This window comes from Scheffersomyces xylosifermentans (assembly GCF_036884685.1).
Source record: "Scheffersomyces xylosifermentans strain CBS 12540 chromosome Unknown RJT20scaffold_1, whole genome shotgun sequence".
Classification (NCBI taxonomy): domain Eukaryota; kingdom Fungi; phylum Ascomycota; class Pichiomycetes; order Serinales; family Debaryomycetaceae; genus Scheffersomyces; species Scheffersomyces xylosifermentans.
The window spans coordinates 2,468,095-2,495,285 of NW_027042939.1; the positions used below are offsets into that span (position 1 = coordinate 2,468,095).

The following is a 27,191-nucleotide window of genomic DNA, read 5'->3' on the forward strand; positions in this document are numbered from 1 at the left end:
AGGAAACTGCGAATGTTTATGGTAACTTTTCATCACTTAGAATCAGTGTAGATGCTTGGAGTGCTATAATCTGGTAGTAAAGGTATCCTTTGTAAACCCAATCGGAAAAAGAATTCCAATGTAACTATATCAAACTACAACATCTAAATCATAACTTCACGATGCGAATCAGAAATGTAAAATACTGGCAAGTATAAGTCCCAATCAAACACCTCCTGCAACAGAGGATCAATATTGATAGGACGGTTTTCAACCCTGTCGTCATAGTCGAATCAGACTGGGAAAGAAGTAAACTTAGTTTCATCATCTTCGTTTGTGAGTTATGATATATACGTTGTTGTCGCTGCCTTTTTGCAAGACAAGACGGAAGACAGAGTATTCACGGTAGTGAGCCGCTAATCTCTGTCCCATCTTAGTCTTACGAGCAGAATATAGGGAATCCATCAGCAAGAGTATGATACGAGATGGGCTAGAGATGACTCCTGTCCTTTCATATCATACATCACATCTCGCTGTGGACCTATAGATAAGAGATTTAAACTAAGTAAATAAACCAAACCTTACTATCTGTCTCTATAAACTTAGTTCACCTTCTCTACAGAAATTCTTTACACTTCTCCCTTTGCTTAAGAAGAAGACATTCACATCTATTTATATTTCACTTCCCTTCTCTGTAAAGACGTAGTGCCGTGAAAAATTTTGCTGAGGATGAGCAGTTACCCGGATTCCATATAGTTAGGACGAGATTTTTTTTTGTTTGGTGGATGAGTGAGCCCTATAGTTAAGGATGCGACATAATAAATGACGTATTATGAGACACTGGTGATTGCATAAAAATCCGGATATGATTATGTGTAAGTAGAAGTTACGTACAGTTGTAACATAGGACATAGTGTAGGATAGTAGTAAGTTACTTTGGAGGGCTGTAAAGTTCACATTGTTTAAGTTAGAAAATGAAAAACTAGAAGCATTTCCATATACTTCCATTGGCATACGAGTAATAATAAATGACATATAATGCGACACTGGTGATTGCAAAAAAGCTGGCTATGATAATGTCTTAGTATTCTTTCTGATTGTAATATAGGATATAGTATAGGATTGTAGTAAGGTAGTTAAACCTTGGAGGAATGTGAATTTCATATCGGTTCAGTTGAAAAATGAAAAACAAGAAGCATTTCCATATACTTGCATTGGCATATGAATAAAGTATGCAACATCAGGGTAATTGAGTGGGATTCCAATGAACGATTTGCAGGGGGCACATAGATAAAAGAAGAACCAAGAAAATTGGTTTACTCTTCCTTTAACACCGCCTCGTCGTCGACATTTGAAAAGAACAGCAAAGTCTTTTAATGAATAGCCACAGAGATACAACAAAACAAGTCTTCAACCTAACTCCGTGTATTTTGATGTTATAAATCGCCTCTATATAATGAAATGAAGTGAATACATGAATATAAAAGATGAATAAGATGAATAAAAGGGAGAAAATAACACTATGCGAATAATTACATTGTACCACATTAAAACTTGCCATGGCCCCTACTACACCACGGACTTGGAAAAAAATAAGACTCTATCATTCTCACCCGTATTTACCAGATCGTCCTATCAAGGCATTCTCAATTTATTCAAATCGCTAACTTGCTTTGCACTGATAGCATTCTCATTGGAAAGAGGGTGAGCGGATTGTGGCTCCTGTGAGGGCTCCTTGTCGGCCTCATTGATCGAATCAAATCCTGGCTGGGTCAGGCCGTGGCTTAGGCTTCGACGAATGCTGAAGTTATTGGTGTCAAGACGCCCCAGAACTGGGCCATGGTTCGAACTGGCGGTTCTGTTACGCAAGTTGCTGGCTCTTCTTGAAGCACCTGAAGACGATGGTGGAGCAGTTGGAACAACACTGTATTTTCTTTCTCTGAATACAACACCAACTTCCTTAATATTCTTCTTATGTTCTGGTTGAACTTGAAAAAACCAATCTAGTTTCTCGTCATATTCAAACATCCTGTAATCAGTACCATATGGTTTCAGTTCAAGGCAGTATAAGGTATGCAAAGGAACATCCAATTCACCAATTGCTGACTTTTCTAAATTCAAGAAGTATGCAAGTAAAATACGCAAAACAACACGATGCGCAATGATAAGTAAATGATCGGTGGTCCTCTCAATCTCTGAGATGAGTGGGCGCAATCTGGTTAAAACATCCAAGTAAGACTCTCCACCCACACCTGGATATCTATATGCCAATTTGTTGTGGATTCTGGCGTCGAATTCCTTAGGATATCTACGCTGGATCTCATCATATGTCATTCCATCGAATCTTCCTCCTCCTAATTCATTCAACATCCTCATCTGCTTAATGGAGAAGTGCTGCTCGTTAAAGTATTGTCCAGTCTCTACAGCACGGTAAAGCATTGATGTCCAAACACAGAAATTTGGTTCTGTTGGGATGGTGTCCAAAATGGCTTCTTCGTCTTCATTGAAAATGGAATTATACTTCAACTCCAATCTCGTTGAGAATCTCTCCAATTGTTCGGCACGGAATTTCTTTCTCTGATCAGTCATAAACCTAGCCAATGCCTTCGAGAATTGATGACCACGCTTAGTCAATTTAGAATCACCGCCGATTCTTCCACTCAAATTATCGATACTTTCACCATGCCTAGTGATCCAAATCTGTCTTTCACAAAGGTTGAAATTCAAAAGGAAATAGATAGTCTGCGATGCTAAAAAGCCCAGGATATTATAACTCACTACCTTTTTGCCAACATCAATCATTTTCACATATTGGAAACCGGGAATTTTTTCCTCGACTTCATCAATAGTTTCATATGCCTTCTCATAATTGTGTAGTCTTCCAACAAAATCTTTAAGAGCAACTTCGGGATCCATGTCCCTGTAGTCTGGTCCCAGTAACTTTAATCTGATGTTTGATTCGAGAATTGCAGGGTCGCTACAAATACTTTCTAAGAATAAAACCTTCAACTCGCCATTGGAACGTTGCTGAATCCTCTTAAGGACATGTGAACGACGGCTCTTTGTAGAGTTTGTGGCATCAAATATACCCACAGATCCTGGACCTTCAATTATATAGTCTAAGAGCTGGTCCAATGTATCCATTGCCCACTTCTCTCTGAGCTGTGTAGACGCCTTATTATCTGGACTGAAAAAGTCAGCATTATGCTGAGAAGGAGAATTGGGCTCGTTATTGGGGGTATGTGTATCTGGAAGGGGTTTGGCTTCAGGTCCAGCATTATGCTTATCCTTTCTTCTTGTATTACCAACATTGAAAACTCTGCAATCGTGTTGCAACCAGTTCAAGTACCTCGTAAGTTTGTTAGTGATATAACTCTTTCCTCTTGCAGGTAATCCAACCATGACAATTACTAGTTTCGAACCAACATCTATCGAAGCAATTTTACCATCTGGAGAAGTTTTGGAGGAAGTTTGACCTGGAATATTCAAAGTATATGTCTTTCTTGCACTTGGAGGTGGTTTTGTGAGAAGTAAAGTCTTAAGCTTCTCAATTGATGGCGTTTTCTCAAATTGCTCTTGAACTTCTAGAGGAAGGTCTTGAAGCAAATTACTTCTAAGCTCATCGTTAATCAGTACTTTTTTGGATAATGGAACCAAACCAGAACGTGGAGAAGGTGTTCCCTCAGCTACCGCAGGGAAAGGTGCAATGGCTGGCGCATCTGCTGGAGCAGAGGGCTGAATTGATTTCACATCCAAAACTGAAGTCATGGGGCTAACTGATTCCGACTTAGTAGCATGGTCACCACTTGAAAAAGCTAAACTGATAGATGGCTTCAAAGGAGTTGCAGTGTTCTTATTTTCTTGTTTTGAATCGTCCTTTACATCGGCTTGTTCAATCTGGATTGTCTCATCCATACTTAAGTCTGCCAAGTTCAAGTGTGAAATATTTTTGGTTTTAAGAATTGGAGCTCCCCCATCTTTATCTTCATCCTTGTCACTACTGCTCTTTTTGTTCGATTTGCTACTGTCGTTACTGTCTTTATTGTTGGAAGCATCTTTATCTGTGTCTGTCAAGCGATCTTCTCTATCTGTATCATCTTCTTCTTCATCTGCGCTTGACTGCTCTCTAGTAATAGGGGAAGCCATGCTCGACACAATTGGAGTGTCGGTCAATGGTCTCTTGTTGAACTCCGGCAAACTGCTATTACTCAGATGACTTTCCAATAAACTGGAATCCAAGGATTTGGAGATATTCATCTTCTCTCCACCATATGGATATGAGGACAACTTTTTAAGCGCGTAGTACTTCTTAAAGTTCACGGTATTGCTTGTTGTTGGAGTAAGGCTGGTACTGCTTATTGAAGGGGACATGGTATTGGGCGAAGGAGTGACACTCATGTTGAACTGAGCGAGATGAGCGTTTATTCGAGGGTTCAGAGTCTGCCGTATGACTGAATGAGCGGCTTCGAGATTATCGTGGAACTGGGGTTGTTTTTGTTTCTGGTGCTGTTTTTGACGGTGCTGCTTATACAATGCATCGTCCTCGTCGTCATCTTCAAGGTCATCATCATCGTCATCGCGTTCATCTTCGCTGGAGTTTCTTGATGAAGTCCCTGATGACGAATTAGACGATGTAAACACCTGGCTGGAGTTGTTTCTTGAGTAGTTGGAGAACGATACCTTCTTGTGTTTTGAGCGGTTATGTTGTAGCACACCGTTAGAGATAGAATTTGATTTGTGGCGAGTTGTGAATGGGGCGGTTGGTAGCTTGTGATCGTCGGAGTCCTTGGGAAACGATTCGGGGATGTTATTGGGTTCTTTCGGGCTTGATGTCGAAGCCGTTGATACCACCGGAGATATATCTGCAGATGAGGGTATAGAGTCCGAGAACGACGACGACATGGCAGGTTATGAGAGCGGAATTCGGGGTTTTGAGTTGGTTAGGGCAATTTATGTGATTGTTGGGGGTGGTAATGTCGCCTTAGACCACACGAAATGCCAAAAAGAACGCAAATGATGCTATATTGAAAAGATAAACTGGTGTAATCAATAAACTTGACCGTATAAATAATCTATGGAATCATTTACAACCAAAAAGAGAAGAAGCAATTTAAATTAGTTCGGTGCTACCAATGGCGAGAAGAGTGTGTGTGCGGTAGCCTCCAATAGGCAATGATAAGGAATATTAGTGGGAGTAGGGAGAGGACAAAGACGAGGATTAGCAAGATTATTAGTGCGCTTTGGGCAGAATTTGTTAGTGAGAGAAGAGTGTGAGTAATAAAAATGGATAGTGAGTTCGGGGGTGTTAGGTGGGGGGCGGGGGGGTGGAAATTGGGAATTGGGTATTGATGCTTAGATAGAGCATGGGATGTTTAGATAGATAGAGAATGGAATGTTTAGATAGAGAGAGGATAAAGAGAGCATGGGATGTTTAGATAGATAGAGAGCATGGGATGGGATATGAATACATGATGGTGCTAAATGGAAAATGGGCATGAAGTTTGAACAGAGCCCCGTGATAGGACAAAGATTGAAGAAAATTTAAGCATAAAATTTCCAAGTGGTGCCAGTGGTTGGAGATAATGAGGAACGACACTCCATATGAACCTATCAATGGCACCAGTACGATTTTAGCGAGTGAATGGGCCATATGGGCCATATGGACCAGAGGAGCGATACCAATAAGAGTGGTGTGAGAATGAGAATGGTACGAACAATAAGACGCCCTGGACGTAGTCAGATAGTGTGAGACGAGCAAGAATAGCGAGAGAAATCCGCTGAGGCGTGGGAGTGTGTAGGGAGAGAGAAGGGAAAGAAGCAAAGAGAAAACGTGAGCGATGAGGGAGAGATGGGTGAGAGATGAGACATGAGACATGAGACATGAGAGACATGGGAAGGGCTAGAAAGACATACAGACAAAGAGAGTAGCAAAAGTAATTGAGGACTTATGGATCTCTTGAGACATTATAATGGGAATAATATTGGGAATGATCAAAGACATCTTTGAAAATATATCGCGGCCTCCCTGATCCGCAATATACACAAAGAATCGGAATTTGAGGCCTTTTTCGTCCCCCCTGAGCCATTTACCTCAGTTCAACTGCTCACTCTTCATCTTTCGCTTGGTACTGGGGGCTCGAGCCATTGCCCATCTTCCAGCAAAGAGCCTCGTACCGATGAGCTGCTGCTGCTGACAGGAAAATAGAAAGTGCGGCGCATACGTGTCACGTGATCGGTAAAAAACTCCGAGACGTATTCGGTCTCGTATCGAGAAGAGGCCTTTCCACTGATAAAGGCAATGGTTCCACTGTACAATAATCTTAGTATAAATACGGTTCTTTGTCTAGTGTCGGAAAACATTAGAAAAAAGTCCTATACTGAAATGCCCTTCTGTATTAAAACCACTGCGTGACATACTGTGCCTCTTGGTTGAGAGGGTCTCCTTTTTGCTGAAGCACAGCAAAAGGGTTGCATGTCTAGGTTAACGTCTGCCCGCTCCAGCGATTTGGGTGCAGGGACTGATCAAGTGCCTTTCCTCGATCCACAACCTGGATCTAGTTATATTATTTGATTCAACTAAACAATGAATTCTGCAAGCACTTTGCTGCCCACCATTTTCATTACATGCCGTTGAGGCAGCTCTAGTGCAGCACGGGTCTCAAGTAATTCATATGTGTTGCAACTAAACTGGCACTGAAGGCACTGCAAATCTTCTGGATCAAGTAATCAACTGCGAGAAAAAATATCATGAACTCAGGGTTCATTGTACTGCGGCATGGGTGCAAATGAATTTACGAAGCAAAGGGTTCCTGGTAGATCAAGACAACGCTATCAGTTGCCCGGAATATGATATATCTTGTAGAATTCGATATTGGTTGTAATGAAGAAACTTGTGGCGACCGTTTTAACCCCTGAAAGCCGCCTTTTCCATCACTCAAATCAGTCTTTCACAGACCTCATTTGTTCCTTGCCTTTGCTTTCGCAGTCAACAACATCCGCCTTTAAAGGTGACATGATACATTAGGTACTATATAGTACCGACCCATATTCTCGGCTTCCTGTAATTACTCTTAAGTAGCTTGCGAATAGCAATGTAACACTTTTCAAGCTCTCTATAACATCGGGTGTATCCGAACTCACGTATAGGGGGAGAGAAATCTACAATGATCCTATCCACAGGGTAAACCGGAATATGAGGCTATAATCACATATATACAGAAATCGGCCGCTTATCGTGGTACAATCTACACTCTTGCATAGATCTTCGATGTAACTTTCTTGTCTCCTACTCTCTCATTATCCCCGAACACCCCATGATATTACCAATACAAGCAGTCATATAACCGATTGGTTCTTTCATTTACCGTAAGAGAACATATATAGCAGCCCTCGGATTGAGATTTTATGCTATTCTTAGAATCAACAGTTTTGCATTCGCCCCGAACAGTTAGAGGTAATGGTCGGTATTCAGTCCATGTTAGTCTATATCATGCTACATGGCAAGTCCCGCCCAACTCTCAAATCATTAATTCCCTGATGTAACATTGCATACAGAGCGTCGGTTTCCATTTATATGCCTTGGCTTTTAACAAATCACTTACAACTGATCAAAAAACGAGAATGTAATGTGGCCGGGTTCATAACTTGATTAGGTATTAGTCTCGGATGGAGGGGAAGATGGTCATATCGAACATGAAAACCGCAAAATCAGAGGGCTTAATTGTATTCTCCACATTTCTCCACGAAATATGAATCGGGGAATCAAATGAATCACCCACATTTTGAGTGTTCGGTCTTATAAACTTAGCTGTGAACATACACTATTGTCTGCTAACACAAATATGTGCCTAACCTTTATGGCATATCATTCTCCTGTTCCGATCAATCCTGCGTGCCTGTCAAATTTCACCTTTGTTTGAAGATAATATCCACCAGTATTATAATATTAGCTTTATTATGGATGCAAAAAAAGAGGAGAAGCTCTAGAACTGACGATGACAAATAAATGCCCAAGGCATTCAATGAAAATCATGCTCATTGGTTATGGGGAGTCCTACCTGGGTGGCTGTTTAAATTAGGAATTACAATCTTGTCCACCGTAGTTGAATAGGGGCGATTTTTGGGACCCGTGCTCCACGAGTCCATAAACTGTTCTGTGTCGGGAACTCTGTCCCCATATCACTTAGACGTCACCATAGAGGCATTCGTATTGATACCAAGCTAAAAATATGGCAACTATTAGAACCGAAGAACCGATGTACCGATGTACCGATGCCCGGATTTCGTAGATTTGGGGCACCACCCTGCACCTAAACGTCTAATTATGCTTTTGGGAGTTTCATTTCAAGGCGCATCACGTGCATGGGGTGCACGCTGCATGTGTCCCCAGACATGGGGAGTGGTGGGTCCCTACAGATAGCACCATTTGCGACAATCGAGCAATGATTAGGAGCGTAGAACAAGTATACTCAGATGAACCAGCTAGGCTGTGTTGATGGAACCGACATGAAACAAGAGAACTCACTTGTAGGCGTGCAATTCCAGGAAACTGAAAAAAAAAACTGGCCACTTTTAGCGGCAAAGAACGGACATAGGGTCCCATGTAGTAGTTAGAAATAAATCCTTGTCTCGAAATTTCGGGTTGAAAATATATCTCCAGTCATGGAGAAGGAGATAATTCAATGGTGAGGTCAGAGAAAGAAGGTTCGGGTATACCCAGATCAGAAGTTTAATGGGGTATGTCATAGTGGAGTGCCGAATATTAATACAGTCATGGTTTGAAATTTGCACAATGGACATGATGTACTGGATACACCTACCAGGTAATATTCATGCCGTAGTAGCCACTGAACCATGTACAATGTGCATCAATATACAGTGACCATGCACTATACAATAAGCACCAGGTTCCTATACAGTCTACAAAGTCCACAACCAGCCAGTGTTGATGGAGATCAACAGACGAAAGCTACCAGTAACAGCAGGTCTGGTGATGAAATATAACCCGCCCGGATAAGCGCATATATCGTGGTGGGAAGTAACATTACAGAAAAGAGAAGATTTCGCCAAACCACAGCACAGTGACATCGTTATGAGAAAGCGATGTTGCAGTGGACAGAGCCGAGAATGGAGGCCGTAACTGAATGCTAGTATTGTTATTGCTGTGTTGATAGCAATTGCAAATTGATTGGAGGTTTCATCATAGCGAATGGTAACGAGCTCTTATAGGAGCTCAAGACATTTCACTATTATTAACCTCATATTAAATATTAAATAAATGGACTATTAAAATTTATTATTATTAATCAACTAGCAGGAATAATACGGCAATAAAATGGTAAAAATATGGTAGAATGATATATAATATACCAATTGAATGTTGTAGTGCAGTAGATTTCTGGGGGTGTCTGCCCGAGAGCCTCGTATGTACACCATTACACTTCCCAGTTGGTGTCTATTGCTATCGGTGTGGATAGCAAAAGAAAAATCGGAATTGCAACTGGAGCCATAGTGATTAGGATGTGGAGTGGTGTAATTGAGAATGCATCACAACTTCAATTCCAAGTTCTTGACTACGCTCCCACCACAGGGCTTTGTTCATAGTACCATAGTACCATAGTACCATCTCTACCGCCACCACCGACCTATACCTCGACAGTAGTACCTCTACCTGCTCTACCATTGCACACCTTCACAGCCTCAACCCACCTCTACTCCCTCCCACCTCTACTCACCTCTACCCCATGCGTGCACCTGTGTTCCCGTGTGTGTGTGAGCCAATTTCTTATCAATTAAACTTCTCCAGACTACCGCCTGCCGCCAACTGCAAACACCACCTGGTTTTGGTTGGCTTTTTCCTGGCCCTTCTTTCATGTGGTTGGTCGCTTTTTGTTCTTGTCACTGTTGTCAGTTTATATTGTCACTGTGGTGCGATTCTCAGTTTCTGTAGCTAGTGCTCGTTGTTCTGTGCATCTGTTCGGGCACTTTCGTTTACTATCTTTTTCTTTACCATCTGGCACTACATCGTGACTGTTTTCTGTGGTTATCTCGTTATCTCGGCCTTGCTTCCAGAATTTCGTGTGTGAGTCTCGAAGCCGCTTAAGAATCCCAGTTGTTAACCGCCAGCATTTACGTTTCCATTTTACTAGTTTCTTCTTCAGAAAGCCCTGTTTTTCGATTAATACCGTTGATTGGTCGCTACATTATTAACCACTGGTGCTGATAGCGTTATATTTACCATTGTCGCTACCGTTACTACTGCAACATCTTCTTACTTTAATTTCCTACCACTGCTAATTTCTTGGTATCTCCATTATAGCCGTCGTCGTCTTGCTGTTACCCCAAATACTCCGCTACTGCCATGGATAATCCTCCGGTGTTCGAGAATCCCCCCAACTCGTCGTCGTCGTCGTCATCGTACTTCTCCAACCAGTTCTTCAACTTTGATACATCAAACTATGCCCCTGTGGATCTAATGGCGCCTCCTCCAGTCCCCTCGATCCCTGCTACGGCGTCGTCATCGTCGCCTCCGGCTTCTGTGCCAGCATCTACCAATACCGCTCCTGGATCGGCTACTACTGCTGCTACGGCTACCTCCGCCGACTCGGATAGCTTATTCGATTACGCTGGTGCTATGGCCAGCAATAACTCCGGTAACTTTGCCAATACTTCCTTGTCTTCCTCGGGTTCCTACAACAATAACAACTATTCCAATGGTATCAACTCCAATATGTCACCCATAACGGTGATTCCGGAGTCCATTCACATCAACGATGAAATCTTCTTCAACAACAACTATCAGTTCTCGTATAGCTCAAATGTTGCAAGTGGGACCAACTACAACACCAACAACGATGAAATGATCAGTAACATTTCATCCACGAACTCTCTTAACAACTACTTTCAAAAGAACCAGAATTTACTGCCCGCTCAGCTCATACAATCACATCAACAACAACAGCAGCAGCATCAACAGCAACAACTGCAACAACAGCAGCAGCAATTACAGCATCAACAACTGCATCAACAGCATCAACTCCATCAACAGCAACAACACCAATCTCAAAACCAATACCAAAACCACCACCAGCAGCTTCAACACCAATTCCACCAACAGCCAATATTATCCTCCCAGGGCTCCGTAACAAGCCATCTAAATGGCCAAGCTAGCAATACTACTAACAATATAAATGGTAATAGTCGTCAGAAGCCCGGCTCTTCGTCGCTGTCCTTCTCGTCCACATCGTCAAACTCAATGGCCCATTCGGCAGCAGAGACTACGCCGACTATTTCAGAAACAAGTGTGTTCCCTTCGGTAACTACTCCATCTATACATTCAACGAATGCCGCTATGTTCCTGTCACAAGTAGTCACTCCTCAATACTCCTCGACGAGGCAATTAAGGAACAATCTGACCACCATTCCCGTCGACCAATTGACCCTCTTGTCTCTCAAGTCGATGTCCACTCCCGGTCTGGCCACCACGTTTCCGGCAAGCAACCAGAGCGAAGTAGTCCCTCCAAGTCTTCTGCAATCGCTAGAGCAGTCGCTTCAAACCGTTGCGGGTAAAAAGTCTCCTTCTCCTGATTATTACTACACTAGCAATACAACTGAAGTTATAGATGAAAACCCTGAGGAGCGCACTATTAACCCTAGGCAGCTCTTTACATCCAACAAGATCCCAACATCGCTCCTGTCGCCCTCGTTATCGACATTATTCAACAGTTATACTAACAGTTACAACAGCTATACCAATAACCCAAACAACTCACAGAAGGCTGCCAATTCGGTGCTATTTTCGAATATCCCCAAGTTACCTAACCAGGGAGCAAGTACTACTGTTAACAACGTTGGAGGAAATTTCAATGGAAATGGAGCTATTGCCAATAACAATATTGTTAATTCGAATGGCGCCAACTCGACCACCAACAAAAACCTCCAATTGGACTTCAAGATGAATGATGAATGTTACAACGCTATAACTTACTGGCTCAATAACACTTCCTCAACTAATACAGGAAAAGATGCTGATTCTGATCTTGCATCGTTCGACTTGAATGCCCTAGATGATGTAGCTGCTAAGATAATGGCAAACCCTACTGGCATCATCAAGGGAAATTATGCGAACTTTGCTAGTGCAAAGAATCGGTCACATTCTTATACTGCGAATGCTCTGAACAACCACAGACGCAGAAACCTGGTTCAATTGACCAACGCCCTGTCTACTCAAATTGAACCGTTCCCTCTGAACGGGGGTTTGCTGCAGCAGCAAGTACAGCAGTTCCAACAGTTGCAACAAACACAACAGGCCCTCGATTCCTTCGCTTCCGCTGCTGGACAAAAGAAGAAAAGAAGAAAGTCTAGTGTCGGTTACAATGATAATAATGGGGTCAGCTCTGGTAGCTTGAACAATAGTTTGAACAATAGCACCACTAGCATGAACAACTTGATGACTAACAGTATATTGAAACAGTCTCCTACCTTGGAGTCTCCAAATATTTCCCCTACTACATCAGTAGTTCAGACCCAGAATAACAATACAATCTTGGAAAAGGTGCCAGAACCAGAACACAGAGCTAGAAGGACATCGTCGACGACCAAGTTGGACACTCATGATGCCTCATCATCGCTGTCTCCGGAGAAGAGACCATCCTTATCTGCCAATACTATATCGATAACGCCGAATTCCAATGGAGCGTTTTCTTGCTCAGAGTGTGATAAGCAGTTTAAGAGATCCGAGCATCTCAAGCGTCATATACGTTCTGTTCACTCCAACATCCGTCCTTTCCATTGCAAGTACTGTGAAAAGAAGTTTTCTAGATCAGACAATTTGGCACAGCACTTGAAGACTCACTACAGGGTCGACTCTGAAGGAAATACCAATATTATTTATGGTAATCCTAACAGCCACACCAGAACAGGGCCCACTACCTCGTCTATATCTGCTGGCCAGGGGAAGAAGAAGGCATAGTCCATTCTTTCGGGATATTTATAGGTTTATAAAAAGTAGTGAATACGGAGCACATTGACGAATATCCTTTGTTATGGCTTTATGCTGCAACATCAGGCGCGAGTTAATTGTAGTTCTAGTAAACTTTCTAGACTTCAAAAGTAAAGGAACAGTTGAACAGTTTTTGCACTGGCTGCGAAGTACTATGACTGGTGTCCTTGCACAAATATATCGTATGATTTTGTAAAGAATTGTAATGTGGATGAGTTAGAGGATGCTTGTATGACAAGATCACTCAGTAGTACTTTGATTGTGGAGATCTACGAAATATCTTTCACTGTCATGGGCGCATGAAAAGTTCAAGGAAGGTTATGAACATTTTATCACAATGAAAAATCTATGATATTAACCTTTAAATTGGTCCATAAATGGATAATAACCCTTCCATGTTCTCTGACATGAACCTCTATCTATTTCGAAGAGATTTCCACTTCAAATACCTCGATCGGAAGAGCAACAGTGGACGTCGAAGCTAAGAATATGAAAATTTCTATGCAATCCGGTATATTCAGCCTCTACATCCTGATTTGGTGGTGTTGATGATATTGGAGGATGGCATTGGTATCTCTTCTTTGGACTAAAAACGGAGTAAGAACTTTAGGTGATAGTTATGTACGGTTGGTAGCTTTTCTGGGTTTTCTGATGAATATAAAATTTGGTAGAAGACCCGTACCGTAGCATTTTTCATGTACTTCTATCTATATAGCTATAGTTATGTACTAACCAAAGATCGTTCCTTCATATACGTATAAATTTATTTCCCGCTAATAGAGCTAGAGCTATATACATAGAATACGATTCTTCCATTCTTCTTTCACCTTGGAAAAAAATCTAAGAAAACTCCATTTCCAACCGTCTACCATCCCTCTACCACCCCTCTCCCTACTCTTTTTCACCCAATTTTCTTCTTCTTCATTGCCCTTCATTACCATTCATAACTCCCCATTCTACCACTGCATATCCCCACACATCACTCTACTCTACTTACCACTATACAAATGTACACTATACACAGTCCTTAACATTTACAGCGAGTAGCACTTTTCATTTTCTTCATTTTCTTCACTTCTCTCTCATTTTTTTTGCACCCTCACCATCCCCTGCACACAGCAGCACTCTCAAATTCGGTCCTCGTTTTTTCTGCTGACGTAATCGCTTCCGCCAATCGAAATGTTGATATTGAAAATGATTCTGTTAAGAAACAATAGAGTTGGATGGAACTGTAGTATACTTATACAGAGATTTTAGAATGGCAGGAAACCCTTGGGCCAAGAGAGACGCATGGAGATACGAAGGCCAATTCAGCCGTATCAACAGATTTAAGTCGGCATTCCCCGGCTTCGGCATTGGTGTGGGAGCTTTTGTGCTCTACGTTGCTTACGAGAAGTTGGTGTTGAAGAAAGACGAAGAACACCACCATTAGGAGGTGAGATTTGAAAGTTGAAATCGATTGGAGGGTGAGTTAATACCGTATGTGTAGCCGTTGACGAAACGGCGCTTTCTAGATAGCGAAAATTGACTTGAACCATGTCTCTTCAGTGAAGCGATGGGCAAGAAGTCGAAGTTCATTCTCTTATAGATATTGGTTTCCTTTTGGAGAAGCAGGCACCTAGATGTTTAAAGTGTCTGTAGACGAACTATTGCATTTCCCACGGGAACACTGGTTTTTTATGTACTTATTCTGGCGACAGTAGTTAAATATATTTATTGCATTAAGACTTTGTAGTGTAGAGATAATAGGAGAGCACAGAGGATAAGACTTAATAATGATGCTGAAAGAAGACGAAGCTTGGAGAAGAACTACATGTTCAATTAAATCGACCAATTTAATGTCCATAAAACAGACGTTGTTGTTACAGGATTTGGGACATTATTCCATTAAACTTGGAACCTTGCTTTCTACCGTTGGGGACTTAAATACTTTTAAGAGACTGAATTAGGTTTGAAACCACTCTTGAGGAAACGAAATGTGAATATCTACTCATTTCAACCTTTCTACACTTCCAAAGCAAACTTACTTTATAAACATACCCCCGACATTCTATTACTACAGCATTAATTCTCCAATTGGAATATCTTATTATACAGAACGGCTACTATGTACAAGTCTCTATGCCTATGCCAATGCTATTCACCTAGTGTTGATATTTTCGGTACTAGATTCTCTCCATCATCTTACACATCTCTCCTCTTATTCACAGTTCAATATCTACTTCTTCTCCTCAGTCGCTTCAGCCTCTCCCCCGATCTCAAAACTGTTCTCCCAGATTGAAGTCTCAGATCCCTTGTCCTCCTCTGAACCTGCAGCGGTATTAGTTCCTCTGCTTCTATTTGCCATAGCAACCTTGGTCTTGTCCTGTGCAACCTTAGCCCAAACGTCAATGAACTCTTGTTCCTTCTGAACACCCCATTCGACATTAGACGATGGGAAAACTGCTCCGTACATAGTAGACTCTTCCTTGGAAACAGCACTGTTCATTTCTTCCTCCATTCTCAATCTGTAGAACTCAAATCTAGCCTTGTCGTATGCCTCGAATAAAGACTTTGGCTTACCTTGCTTCTTAGATTCCGCCAATAACCATAAAGTTCTTTGCACTACAGACTCACCATCCAAGGGCTTGTTGAATTGCAACATGTGGGACCAGTCACACTCCTTGAATTCGTCACCCTTATTCTCAATCAACGTTTTTGGGCGTGAGAACTCCCATGGATGCTGATGATAGAATACATCTCTAAGCTCGTCTTCCAAGAACTCCAATTTAGGGATACGGGAGATGCTGTTATTCTTTTGCAAGCGGTCTTCTGGACTAGGTCTAGTCTTAATAGTACCGTCGTTGTTTCTTGTGCCGAAGAGCGATGTGTATGGGTCCGGTCTTTGGGCTTGTAAGTCCAATACCTTGGCTTTCTTGGTGAGATCAGTATGCGGAGGATAAGCACCAACAACGTCGTACCAGGCAGGTTTCTGCTTCAAAACTCCGACCTTAAGGTAGTGAGAAGTTCTCTCCAACACAGTAGTGGCCTTTGTTTGGATTTTCATTATGTTTACTTTCTAGCGGCCCCAGCTATAAATGTAAAAACACTACTATTCTTCGTTCATTCAATTGTACCGTCATAGTTAAGCGGTTCGTAGTGAAAAATTGAAAATTGAAAAATTTTTGGAGTGTGTGGCTTATGTCATTGATTATGTCATGAGAGAGTCCTAAGAGTGAGACTTTCTTAGTAGAGGAAAGGAATGAATGGGTGCGAAACTCACCATATGCCTGTCTCTAACAGTGGGGGGGAGTGGTATTGCAGCCAAAGAGGTGACAATATGTTGCTGGAGAGGTAATATAGTGAAAAAGGTGTAAGGAAAGGATGGAAGTTAAAGGGAAACTACTGGTTATAGTGTTTTAATTAGAAAAAATTATAAATTTGCGTGCCTGGGACCGTTGTTGTACCAAACTCTGAACTTCGCATTGGAAAACCCATAACTTCTAAATGAACCCTATCATATACTTTCTTGCTAAATACTTGTCAAAGTGTGTAATCTAGATTATCTTGAGAGAGCAGGAATATTATCAGACAATGAAGTATTCTCTGGAGCCATTCAATTTTAAATTTTGTATAATGTATGATTGTCACATTTGAAAGATGTATGATTGTCATATAAGTTGTCATTAATGTACTATCTTCCACTAGACTTGTTTTAGACATTGAAAATGCTTTCCAATAGCTTGATGTAATTATAATAAACAGAAGCCTAAATTTAATGATGCTATTTTTGAAGGACTTAAGAGAAAGTCGGGAGTTCGAGAATCTGTCTGTCAAATTTCACAATCCTTGTTGTTTTAAGTTACTCGAATGGCTTATTCGATCGTCCTATACGCATCATGGAGTATATTGGGAAGCAAATTCACGATGAACAATTGGGACAGCAACTAGTGTATGGCATAGTCAAAGAACATATTGAGATTGGGCATATACATATATATATCTTTTTGCAGCCATTACACTCAAACATGAATCATACGTGGCAGATTGAAGACTTACAACAGGAGGCTCAATTCGAGTGGTGAGACCAATTTCCGAAATTGATACTTGAAGCCAATTGCGCTTGCACATTCTAAAATTCCATTAACCTGAACATCGGTTAATCATTGTATTCTGTTAGTTGGTATCCTGCTATAGCATGTATTACTATGTAATATTAGTCATCCTTTATGTAAGCCATCATATTTAGTCAAATCACAAACAGTTCCATGATATCTATTGAAATGTTGCTATAAAAAGGTCATCTTCTAAAAGTTTTCTTAGCGCCACAAAACTTAAATGTCCTCTCCAAGTGCCTACCCAACTATTTACCAAAGAAAAGTCTACAATTGTCCCAATTAATGACAACTCGTGTAACATCTCTTTCCGATAGTTAGCGAATGGTGTATATGCAGCTCCATTAACAGAGTGATTAAAGGTTATATGCAAGCTACCATGGAAAGACTATTTAATACTATTTGCATTAATTCATTATTCATTATTCATTTCAATACGTATTAATAGAGAGGAGAAGACCGGGATGAATGTGGTTAGGTCTCTTGCGACGTCTTGTCGAATACGACAAAATTTGCCGTCATCTTCACTTCGCTTGGAGGAATCGGTGAATTGCTTCATCCAAAAAGTGAAAAGTTCACAAGAGAACAGTTCTGGTTCTCTATTAAGTACGGTAGATATGTTGATTGATAAGCACAATGAGCAGCTCAGTGAAAGGCTTGGAATAGCGAGGGATCAAGAGTACTTAGTAGTAAAACAGAATATTTGGAATAAACTTAACTCTTGTAATTTGGCATCATTGACCCGTACCGAATCCATAGAAGAGCTGAGAACCAAGCTTCTTAAGGAGCACAGATTGAAATTGCCCGACTCGGCCATATCATCACTCTCCAGGTTTACTAAATGCTTATACCCCTTGAAGAAGGTATCTTCTACAGCTCTCAGTATCAATAATATCAACAAGACACTCGATATTCCATCAACTTTAGCCAAATATGAGTCTGTAAATCATGAAAAGTTGTTTGGAGCCTTCTACGAATTACCTTCGCCTCAGCCGTTCTACTTGCCGCCAGATCAATTCAAAGATTTCTTGAGTCGATTTCTATTTAACAAGCATGATTTCGTCAAACCAAACATAATATCATTGTTGAATGTACAAGGCGCAGATCCATATCGATACTTCGAATATTTCAATCAGATGTTAAACAAGAGGGAAGAGTACGTGAGAATGGTCACTAGAATAGTGGAAGACTGCCAAAAGTGTGGGCTAGAAATCTCATTGGAAGAACATAATCAAATCATTTTCTACACATTTTTCAAAGATCGCTATCCTATAATAAGAAAGCTACACGAATCGGTAGAGCGCCTAAAGGAACAAGGCATAAGCGTGACGCCAAACTTGTATCATGATTTTGACCTCGGAACCTACGATGCTTTAAGGAAATCATTGAAGTTGAAGTATGGAAAGATACAGACCAGTAGTTTGAATGTATTTTTATTGCATGCAATAAGACATTATAATGAAGACATTTTAAAAGATATCCTTTCCTCCTTTGGTCTATCTGCCATAGTTGGAGAAGAACAAAATGTGAAGAGAATAGCAGAGCCAGATTCAAAAACGTTTACATTGCTATTGGAGCATTTCTCGTCACCGGAATACGTCTCGAAGTATGGCATTGACAATTATTTCTCAACGATTGAAGCAACTAATGGCTTGATGAACCTAGACATAAATCTTGTCAATACTGTCATCAAATCGTTATGTGTAGCGGGCAATTTAGAATTAGCTGAACGTATTGTTTCTCAATTATTCCTACAAGAAACTCCAGAGTTGCAAATTGATGAATCAGAAGCTCTCGTGTATAAGCAAATGACACCAGAAGACAAGTTAGCATACCGAAAACTATTTTCGATGTTCAGCAATCTTAAAGCGATTACCCATGATATTGAAATATCTTTTACAATTTTGCCCACAGAATCTACATTTAAGGCTTTAATATCCGCATATTGCCAGCCAACATCACTTGTGAGGAATAGCTTCCTTAAAGTCAACTACTTGATCAACTTCATGGAAACATATTATAAACTCCCAGCAACTACTAGAATTTACCAATTGGTTTTCAAGAAGTTTGAGAGCTCACAAGACGAGGGTTGGCAACTACATGACCTTGTGACAGTCACTAGTAAACTAATAAGCATGCATGATTATTTCTACAATTTGTCGGAAGATACATCGCTATTCAGAACAAATGGAAACTTCTCGAAATTAGAAAAAATCCTGATTTCGCCACAACTTAAGAACTTCATTGACAGTCATTTAATCCAGCAGCCGGACCTCAATATTCCAGTTGATCGTGGAGGGTTCTTTAAATTATCAGATTCTGTCATTTCGTCCATATATCATGCTTTTATGGCAACACTCAGGAGAAGTAAAACCACCGAAAACAGCGAAACAATAGATGATCTTCTTCGACAGATTCAAAAGCTTTATGAAGAAGTAAGAGAACGAGTAGCAAATGTTCGTGGACCAATTGAACGAAACAATTACTCGACGAGCTCCAGAGAGATTTATACGATTGATGAAATTAACTATATCAAGAAAGGGTTCTTGGTTGACTTAATAGATATTGTAGGGTAAGGACCTACGGCTTGTACATACAATACTGTAATATACTATCACTATCTAGGCTGCAATTGTAGGCTGAATCTTCTTATCAATCAAGAAATCCTTGGGAGTCGATACAATACTCTCAAAAACAATTAATACAGCAAGTATCGCAAAAATTACTCCCATTAATATGTTTGAGTTCAATTCTGCAAATGGGAGCAATGCTATGATAAGACCAACCGGAACTCTCCAAATAACACGCCAAAACCTTGAAAGTACAAAAGTCCCTGGAGGATCGCGGCTAACATCCAATAGACCTAATACTCCTAAACATATCATAGCAACACCAAGACCTCCCCCAAAGAAGAAAGCTAGAGCATACATGTTATGCTCACTCTCTTCTTCTCTCGCTATAAGCTCCTCGTGTCCAAATACAGACCCTTCTTCCCCGTGATGCTGCTTTCTGTGTAAGTTTGTAATATCCAATTCTACTAAGTCTCCACCAGCATCTGCAGCTAGAACAATGGCTGCAATCAATGGCAAATGGGCGTAGATAAAGAGGATTGCAGTTACTCCACTGTGTCTGAGCGCATGTACTGCTTTTCTGGCTGTAGATCCATAATTATATATCCAGAATAGGATGTAGGCAATAAGTAACATGAAGATGGCTCTTAAGAATTTTGTACTAAAACCAATTCCCAAGGGACCAGTAGCGACTATTTTATACAAGAATTCACCGATAGCGATGGTGAAGAACACGGAGAACCTCTCAACTTCATGCTCGATATTCAAAGCTGTTGATGTTCTCAATTTGAAGGTCTTTTTGAAAATGGGATGGTGAATGGTCATGAAGGACAATTGTTCCAATACAAAGATTGCAATTGACATTCCAATCTTTCCTCTGGTGGATAAGAATATCACTGGGATCCAGAGAGATGTTGTGACAAGGATGCTGGCAGCATAAACTCTTTGCTGAAACCTAAGCTCCGGAATGTAGCAAGAGTACACCACCAATGTAGCTGCTAGTGTCAATCTGCAAAGCATATACGGGACAATGGTAATTGCAGCTCCCCTGGGGTCTTTCAACACGTCGTAATGACTATTAGCAAAGAGCACCAAAAGGACCAAATACCAAATCAAACATACTCTTTGGAACAAATCTTCATTGTAATAGTAGTTCACGAAATCCTTGACATCGGCCCAAATAATCCATGCTGGGATGAAGAGCAAAATATATTTTAGTAAGGCTGCTCCACTGGCATTTGCCGTAGCTTCTCCAGCTAAGTTGGCTATGATGGCCACATACATTAAATCCAAGAACAACTCTGCCTTTTCTGAGGTTCTCTCACCTTTAGTACGGTACAATATACCATCTTTGAAGTAATTCAAAGCATGTGGTCTAACGAACCACACCGACTCTCTTGGTTTTCTAATATACAAGAAGTTTATTTCACCATACTTTCTGATGAATTCATCCTCTCCTTCTGAGTCCGTCAATTCACCTGCTCTGTCCTCAGCAACGCCAACAGCAGCTTCTTCTATGACCACAGCAACATCCGAATTATCGAGCAAGTCTTCTTCTTCGACAAATACATCCTCTGTGCTAGAAGCCACACCCTGATTGTTCTTGCTGTCCAAATGAGAAAGGCTTGACCCGTTCAAGTGTTCCATCTGTTCTCTTTCAGTTTATCCTTAGATGTCTATACCTGATTCAAAGTACGAAATAATTGGAATATGATGATTTTCCAAGAAATTCGCTATTAACGAAAAGCAAGATAAAAGCAAGATAATTTCACTAAGGCTTCCCCCTTCACAAGGGCACGGTAGCTAATTTCAGTGCTCTTCAGTAAACTATTTTAGGTTCAAGTAGTATTAGAATCACCAATACCTACAAAAAATAAATACAAAGTTCTAATATAAGCACAACCCTAACGTCTCTTCGATGTAGATATAATATATTTATATAATTGTACTAAAATATAATTGTGAAATATAATTCTACTAAAAGTTCAACCTACATATGCAATCTCTATAGAAAGGGGCTTGAGAATGTCGATGGGTTTCCGCTATGATGATAAGAACATAACCTAAAACCTGAAATAAGCGATCTGTGCAGCAACGTGCGGCGTGGCAACAATTTTAAGTATTGTTCACTGGCATGGCATATTTTCTTGGGAGATGGAGTCTTGGTAATGAATAGCTTATTGGCTATGGGTTACGGGAAAATGTTAGTATGTGGAGGTGGAGGTGGAAGAGAACGGCGTTCGGTATTCCGTCCACGCATTTTGCTGTTATGTCAGTGTGCTCCTGGTTAACATGAAGTTCTGGGCCCTTTTATTCCTGGAATTGATTATTTTGATTATTTCAGCTCTGGTATGGTCTATATGCCTATGGCAGAGATTCAATTAAGACTTTTCTCGGCCATTATGCTTTCCATCCATAGGATAGAGTAAGAATTGAACATGTAATTTAAACCATTTCTTACAATAAAGGGTTTGGTTATGGGCTCATACATATATCCGGAAGCCATTTCCAATTACTGCGAAAAATGAACAAAATTTTACTAATTTCTCCTTTGGGACACATGATAATACGAGAACTTGGAGTCCAACGTCTTATTTCAGTTCGTCTATTTGCATCAGGGAGATTTCGTTTAAGACTTTTTAGAGAAGTGATAAGTCAAATATGCGGTTCCTTTTGTTAGAAGTGGGTGCAAAACGAGGAAATACGGATAATGGAAGCTCAAAACCTCTACAATCACCATCTTTGCTTCACGAGCCAAATGGCATTCAACTTCATTTCTGTCTCTTTTCCGTAGCCCAAATTTCCGCCTAAAGTGTAAGTAGTTCTCAGAAGACTACTATTTCCGTCCCTGTTGCCTATCTCCCACCACATCTGTACCCTAACGTGGCGCAAATACCATACCGTAGCAACTAATGAGATTATTTTTCAGAATTTATCAGAATTACTGCTCTACAACCGAATACCCATACGCCCCCCACTCCACCTCACTATCTCACACCATCGCAAACCAAAACACCCACAATTTCTAAACCTAACACCTGACTCCCATTCCCTTGCTATACTCCCCATCTCACCCATCTTACCCATCCTCCCTATCTCCACCGACTCTCTCCCTGTCGCTCCCCCTCCTCTCTCTCTTCGTCACCACCTCCTTCCACGCGCAGGAACACTCGCATCGCATTCCTTCCAGAAAGCCCGTCAAAAAAAAAAATGTGCTCACTTCCGGTACTGAATGCCTCAACTTCTGTCTGTTCATTGTTTAGTTTCCTTGACTACTTCCGACTCCTTTCTCTCACGTGACTGAATTTCACTTCAGCCCTGGATCTTGCTAGCATTGACATTTCAGGAACCAGACACCACTTTATTGATAGTGATAGATTGGTGTTATTCCACAGCGGTTAGTGTTATTAGCATTCAATTCACACCGACAAGACACTAGAACGCTCCACAAGATTCCTGGAGCTCAATTGACCAGATGTCGAAAACTGTGAATGTACGTATCCATTACAGTTCCAGTATACAGCGTCTAAATGGACTGTCGTCAATGAAACTCGTCTCGATGAAGATAGTTTCACCACAGCATTTGGATGGACAGCTTTAAGCTTGGTCCTTCTTACTAACATCAAACAGCCAATCGAGACCATAAAGCCTCCTGAACAATTGGATGCCGGTCAACCATTACCAGACACCTTTGAGGGAGACACTGTAGCCCCTAACCCAAATGCTACCATCGAAAAGCCAGCACCAGCAATTGTCGAAACTCCTGCTCCAAAACAGAAGGACAGAAACAAGTCTGTTGTTAGTGTGTTAGACCTCAAACCGAGTGAAGACTTTGATCTTAGTAATGTTAAAACAAAACCCTTACCAAGACAACCAGGACAACCAACGTTCCGCGGATGGAAAGAAGTCGGTCATTGGGAACACGACGATGCCTTAACAGAGGATGACGAAGCAGTGGATCTTTTATCGAAGTCTTCTGTGTTTGACCAATACTTACCTGGATATGTCTTCGGTGACTGGTACCATAATACAGGTTATCTTGTGGTGGGAGCGTTGCTTTCATGGATTATAGGATGGTTCCGTTTCTCAGTAGCCCCTCTTTTCTTCGTGATGGTTGTTTTTGCTGTGTTGTACAGAGCCTCAGTCAAGAAATATAGAGTCTACTTGAGGGAACAGGCACAAAGAGAATTTTCCGTTAAGACAATTGAAACGGACTTTGAAACTATGGATTGGTCCAACAACTTCTTGGAAAAATTCTGGATCTTTTTGGAACCTTCTATTTCCCAAATTGTATGCGAGCAAGTAAATCCTATTTTGGCATCATCTCCTGCTCCAGCTTTTGTCAAAAGTCTTTGGATTGATAGTTTTAGTGCTGGTACCAAGCCACCACGTGTGGATTGTGTGAAGACACTCCATGGAACCAATGATGACGTTGTTGTCATGGACTGGGGGTTTTCTTTCACCCCAAACTCGTTGGCTGATGCAAACACCAAACAATTGAAGAATAAGGTCAATCAGCGTCTTGTCGTTAAGGCTGAAATCTTCGGTATCACCATTCCTGTAGTTGTTTCTGATGTCTCCTTCAGCGGATTGGCAAGAATTCGTATGAGAATGATGTCTTCCTTCCCACATGTCGAAACTATTAACGTTAGCATGCTCGAGGCTCCTAAATTTGATTTCAATTCCAAGATTTTAAGTGAATCTCCTTTTATCTGGGAAGTCTTATCATTCCCAGGTTTGTATCCTTTTATCAATGAGATGGTTAAGAAATATGTTGGGTCAGTACTCTTTGCTCCTTTATCATTCCAGTTGAACATTCAACAATTGCTTGCTGGTAATGCCTTGGACTCCTCCATTGGTGTTCTTGCTATAACCGCTGACTCCGCTAGGGGACTTAAGGGTTTTACTACTATTGGTAATACTCTAGACCCATACTTGACCTTCGGCTTTAAGAAAGAAGTTTTGGCCAAGACATCAATTAAGGATGACACTAACACTCCATGTTGGAAGGAAACCGTTCATATCCTCGTCAAGTCTTTGTCGGAACCTTTGAACATTACTGTAGTAGACTTCAACGATTTCAGAAAAGATAGACAAGTTGGAACAATCCAATTCGATCTTGAATCGCTTTTAGATGACCCAAAACAATCAGGTATCTCAGCTCCATTCATTAGAAATAACAAACCTGTTGGTGAATTACTCTTTGGCTTACACTACATGCCAACTATTGAAGCTGAAAAGAGTCCAGATGGTGCCGTTATTCCACCTCCAGATTTGAATACTGGTATAGCAAGAATTGAGATTGCTGAAGCCAGACACTTGAAGTCAGGAGGCTCTAAACCTGCTACTACCTACGCCGAGTTGTATTTCAATAAGGACCTTATCTTGACTACCTCTGTACAAAAGAAAACCAACACTCCTAGTTGGAATTCCAACACAGAAAGAATCGTCGATAACAGGTCCAAGGCCAAGGTTAAAATCCTTGTCAAGGATAAGGATGACAAGGTTGTGGGCCAGATCCTTGCTTCTTTGAACGAGCTCATTGATGCTACACAGGTTGATCAAACGTGGTTCCCATTGGCAAAGGGTGGTGAAGTTAGAGTCTCAGCCTCCTGGAAGCCTGTTAACCTCGAATACGCTGAAGGATCTCGTGGATACACACCACCAATCGGTACTGTGAGAGTCAGTATTGAAAAGGCAGAAGATTTGCGTAACTTGGAATCTATTGGAAAAGTTGATCCTTATGCTAGATTACTTGTGAACGGTTTCCAAAGAGCCAGAACTGTCGCGTGCGACTCTACATTGAACCCTACATGGAACGAGGTTCATTACGTTACAGTCACGTCTCCTAACCAGAAGTTAACTATTGATGTTATGGATGTTGAGAGACACTCTCCAGATCGTACTTTGGGTGCTTTTGATGTTAGATTGAATGATATTATCAGAAAAGATGAAAGTGGTAAATATGTCGAGTACATTGACCACAAGAAGAGAAATTCCAGATTGATACATAGAAAAGGTCCTAAGGGTCTGGTTACATACTCATTGTCATTTTATCCTACTTTACCTGTTATGACCTTAGAGGACTACAGAGAAGAAGAAGAGGAGAAGAAGGCCAACGAAAAGGAAGCCGCCGAGAAAGCAGCTGCCGCTGAGAAGGAAGGAAAGAAAGCAGAACCAGTACCTCAAGCTGAGGAAGAGGCGGTAGAGGATCACGGTTCTAAGTTGAGATTATCCTTGGAAGAGTTGGTCAACTACAAGAGTGGTGTTTTTGTTTACGAATTTATTGATGCCAAACTTAGCAAGAATGGCGTATATATCCAAGCTTTCTTTGATAACCATGGTTACGATGACTTTGTTACTCCCAAGTTGGAGCAGAAACAGACTAAAATTGGTGCTACAGGCGATGTTGTTATTAAAGAGCTTGATTGGTCGCTGACTACTTTCAGGGTTACAAAAAACAAAGATAATAGTAGAGCGGAGAAGGCTATTGCCGAAACTACCATCCCAACATTGCAGTTGTTGAAAAACTCATATTCTAAGGCAAACAAGATCCAATTTATGGGTGATGGGGAGTCCTTTTCGTTCAATATTCAATGTTCTTGGATCCCCGTACTCTATGAAGAAGGAATTCCACCACAAGATTCGGTTAACAACTCTGGTCGCTTGTCTGTGGAAGTGGTTCGTGCAGAAAACTTGATTGCTGCAGACAGAAGTGGAAAGTCCGACCCATACATCGAGCTCTACTTGAACACAGACAAGGACTTTTTCTTTAAGACTAAGAAGGTCAAAAAGACCCTTGATCCAACATTTGGAGAGACAGGCGAAGTCCAAGTCGCTAATAAGTATGACTCAGTTCTCAAGGTTGTTGCCATGGATTGGGACATAGGTCCAGAACAGGATGACTTACTTGGTATTGGTTTTTTCAAATTATCAGATGTTGATTTCAATTCACATGACGAATACAAAGTTCCTTTGGAAGCCGAAGAAGGTGGTGACGGTGGTAATGTTTACTTGAAGTTCTCTTTCAAGAAGGAAGTTGTCATCAACGTTAGACGTAACAGTACCACCAACATTGGTGGCGCTTTTGGTGCCGTTGGAGGTGTTGGTATTGGTGCTGGTAAAGGAGTCGTGAAGGGTGTTGGCACTATCGGTAAGGGTCTTGGAGGAGGTGTTAAAGTCTTCAAAAAGGGATTGAGCTTAGGAAAGTCATCTTCTTCCGATTAAATAAACTTCTCGAGTCCTTGGCTTGAAGACAGTAAAATTCCGGTTATTTTGTATATTATATGTATTTTTGTTTCACTGTTTGTTAATAATGTTCCACTTTCCTGACAAGAGGTAACAATTTGTGATGTAGTTACTTATCTTATCTTATATGTAAATGAAGGAGAAACTGCTACTTGGCTTTATCTACTAGGGCTTCTTTTAATATATATAATATATAATAATACATCCTATTTGATGCCCTTCTCCAACCTTATCCATAAAAGATTCTTTCGCAGCCTTTTTTTTATTCTTTCCTAAAGCGGAACGGTTCTGCTTCCTTTC

The 27,191-nt window shown here is 41.0% G+C and overlaps 8 protein-coding genes across 8 annotated transcripts; 4 read left to right on the forward strand and 4 right to left on the reverse strand. All coding sequences in view use genetic code 12, as the record gives it.

Moving 5' to 3' along the window:
• Positions 1-1,392: 1,392 nt before the first annotated feature.
• PFK26 (Pfk26p) lies at positions 1,393-5,105 on the reverse strand. The gene has a single exon (XM_064916302.1). The coding sequence runs from the start codon at positions 4,879-4,881 to the stop codon at positions 1,615-1,617; it is 3,267 nt and encodes a 1,088-aa protein (XP_064777466.1). The 5' UTR covers positions 4,882-5,105; the 3' UTR covers positions 1,393-1,614.
• Positions 5,106-5,337: 232 nt separating this feature from the next.
• RJT20DRAFT_124649 (uncharacterized protein) lies at positions 5,338-9,303 on the reverse strand. Its single transcript, XM_064916303.1, has one exon. It carries the CDS (start codon positions 5,852-5,854, stop codon positions 5,411-5,413), a length of 444 nt encoding a protein of 147 aa, XP_064777467.1. The 5' UTR covers positions 5,855-9,303; the 3' UTR covers positions 5,338-5,410.
• Positions 9,304-10,339: 1,036 nt separating this feature from the next.
• Positions 10,340-12,949, forward strand: MSN4 (stress-responsive transcriptional activator; the record flags this gene model as incomplete). The annotated part of the gene is made up of 1 exon (XM_064918148.1): positions 10,340-12,949. One exon carries the CDS (start codon positions 10,340-10,342, stop codon positions 12,947-12,949), a length of 2,610 nt encoding a protein of 869 aa, XP_064777468.1.
• A 1,107-nt stretch (positions 12,950-14,056) lies between these two features.
• Positions 14,057-14,701, forward strand: RJT20DRAFT_124651 (uncharacterized protein). Its single transcript, XM_064916304.1, has one exon. The coding sequence runs from the start codon at positions 14,238-14,240 to the stop codon at positions 14,409-14,411; it is 174 nt and encodes a 57-aa protein (XP_064777469.1). The 5' UTR covers positions 14,057-14,237; the 3' UTR covers positions 14,412-14,701.
• A 318-nt stretch (positions 14,702-15,019) lies between these two features.
• Positions 15,020-16,154, reverse strand: RJT20DRAFT_124653 (mitochondrial 37S ribosomal protein mS23). The gene has a single exon (XM_064916305.1). The coding sequence runs from the start codon at positions 16,023-16,025 to the stop codon at positions 15,198-15,200; it is 828 nt and encodes a 275-aa protein (XP_064777470.1). The 5' UTR covers positions 16,026-16,154; the 3' UTR covers positions 15,020-15,197.
• A 1,178-nt stretch (positions 16,155-17,332) lies between these two features.
• Positions 17,333-19,672, forward strand: RJT20DRAFT_15864 (uncharacterized protein). Its single transcript, XM_064919160.1, has one exon. It carries the CDS (start codon positions 17,538-17,540, stop codon positions 19,647-19,649), a length of 2,112 nt encoding a protein of 703 aa, XP_064777471.1. The 5' UTR covers positions 17,333-17,537; the 3' UTR covers positions 19,650-19,672.
• RJT20DRAFT_15865 (uncharacterized protein) lies at positions 19,673-21,627 on the reverse strand. Its single transcript, XM_064919161.1, has one exon. The coding sequence runs from the start codon at positions 21,288-21,290 to the stop codon at positions 19,695-19,697; it is 1,596 nt and encodes a 531-aa protein (XP_064777472.1). The 5' UTR covers positions 21,291-21,627; the 3' UTR covers positions 19,673-19,694.
• Positions 21,628-23,015: 1,388 nt separating this feature from the next.
• On the forward strand, positions 23,016-27,111 carry RJT20DRAFT_113596 (tricalbin). The gene is made up of 2 exons (XM_064915794.1): positions 23,016-23,136; positions 23,274-27,111. Exons 1-2 carry the CDS (start codon positions 23,119-23,121, stop codon positions 26,868-26,870), a joined length of 3,615 nt encoding a protein of 1,204 aa, XP_064777473.1. The 5' UTR covers positions 23,016-23,118; the 3' UTR covers positions 26,871-27,111.
• The last annotated feature ends 80 nt before the right edge of the window (positions 27,112-27,191 follow it).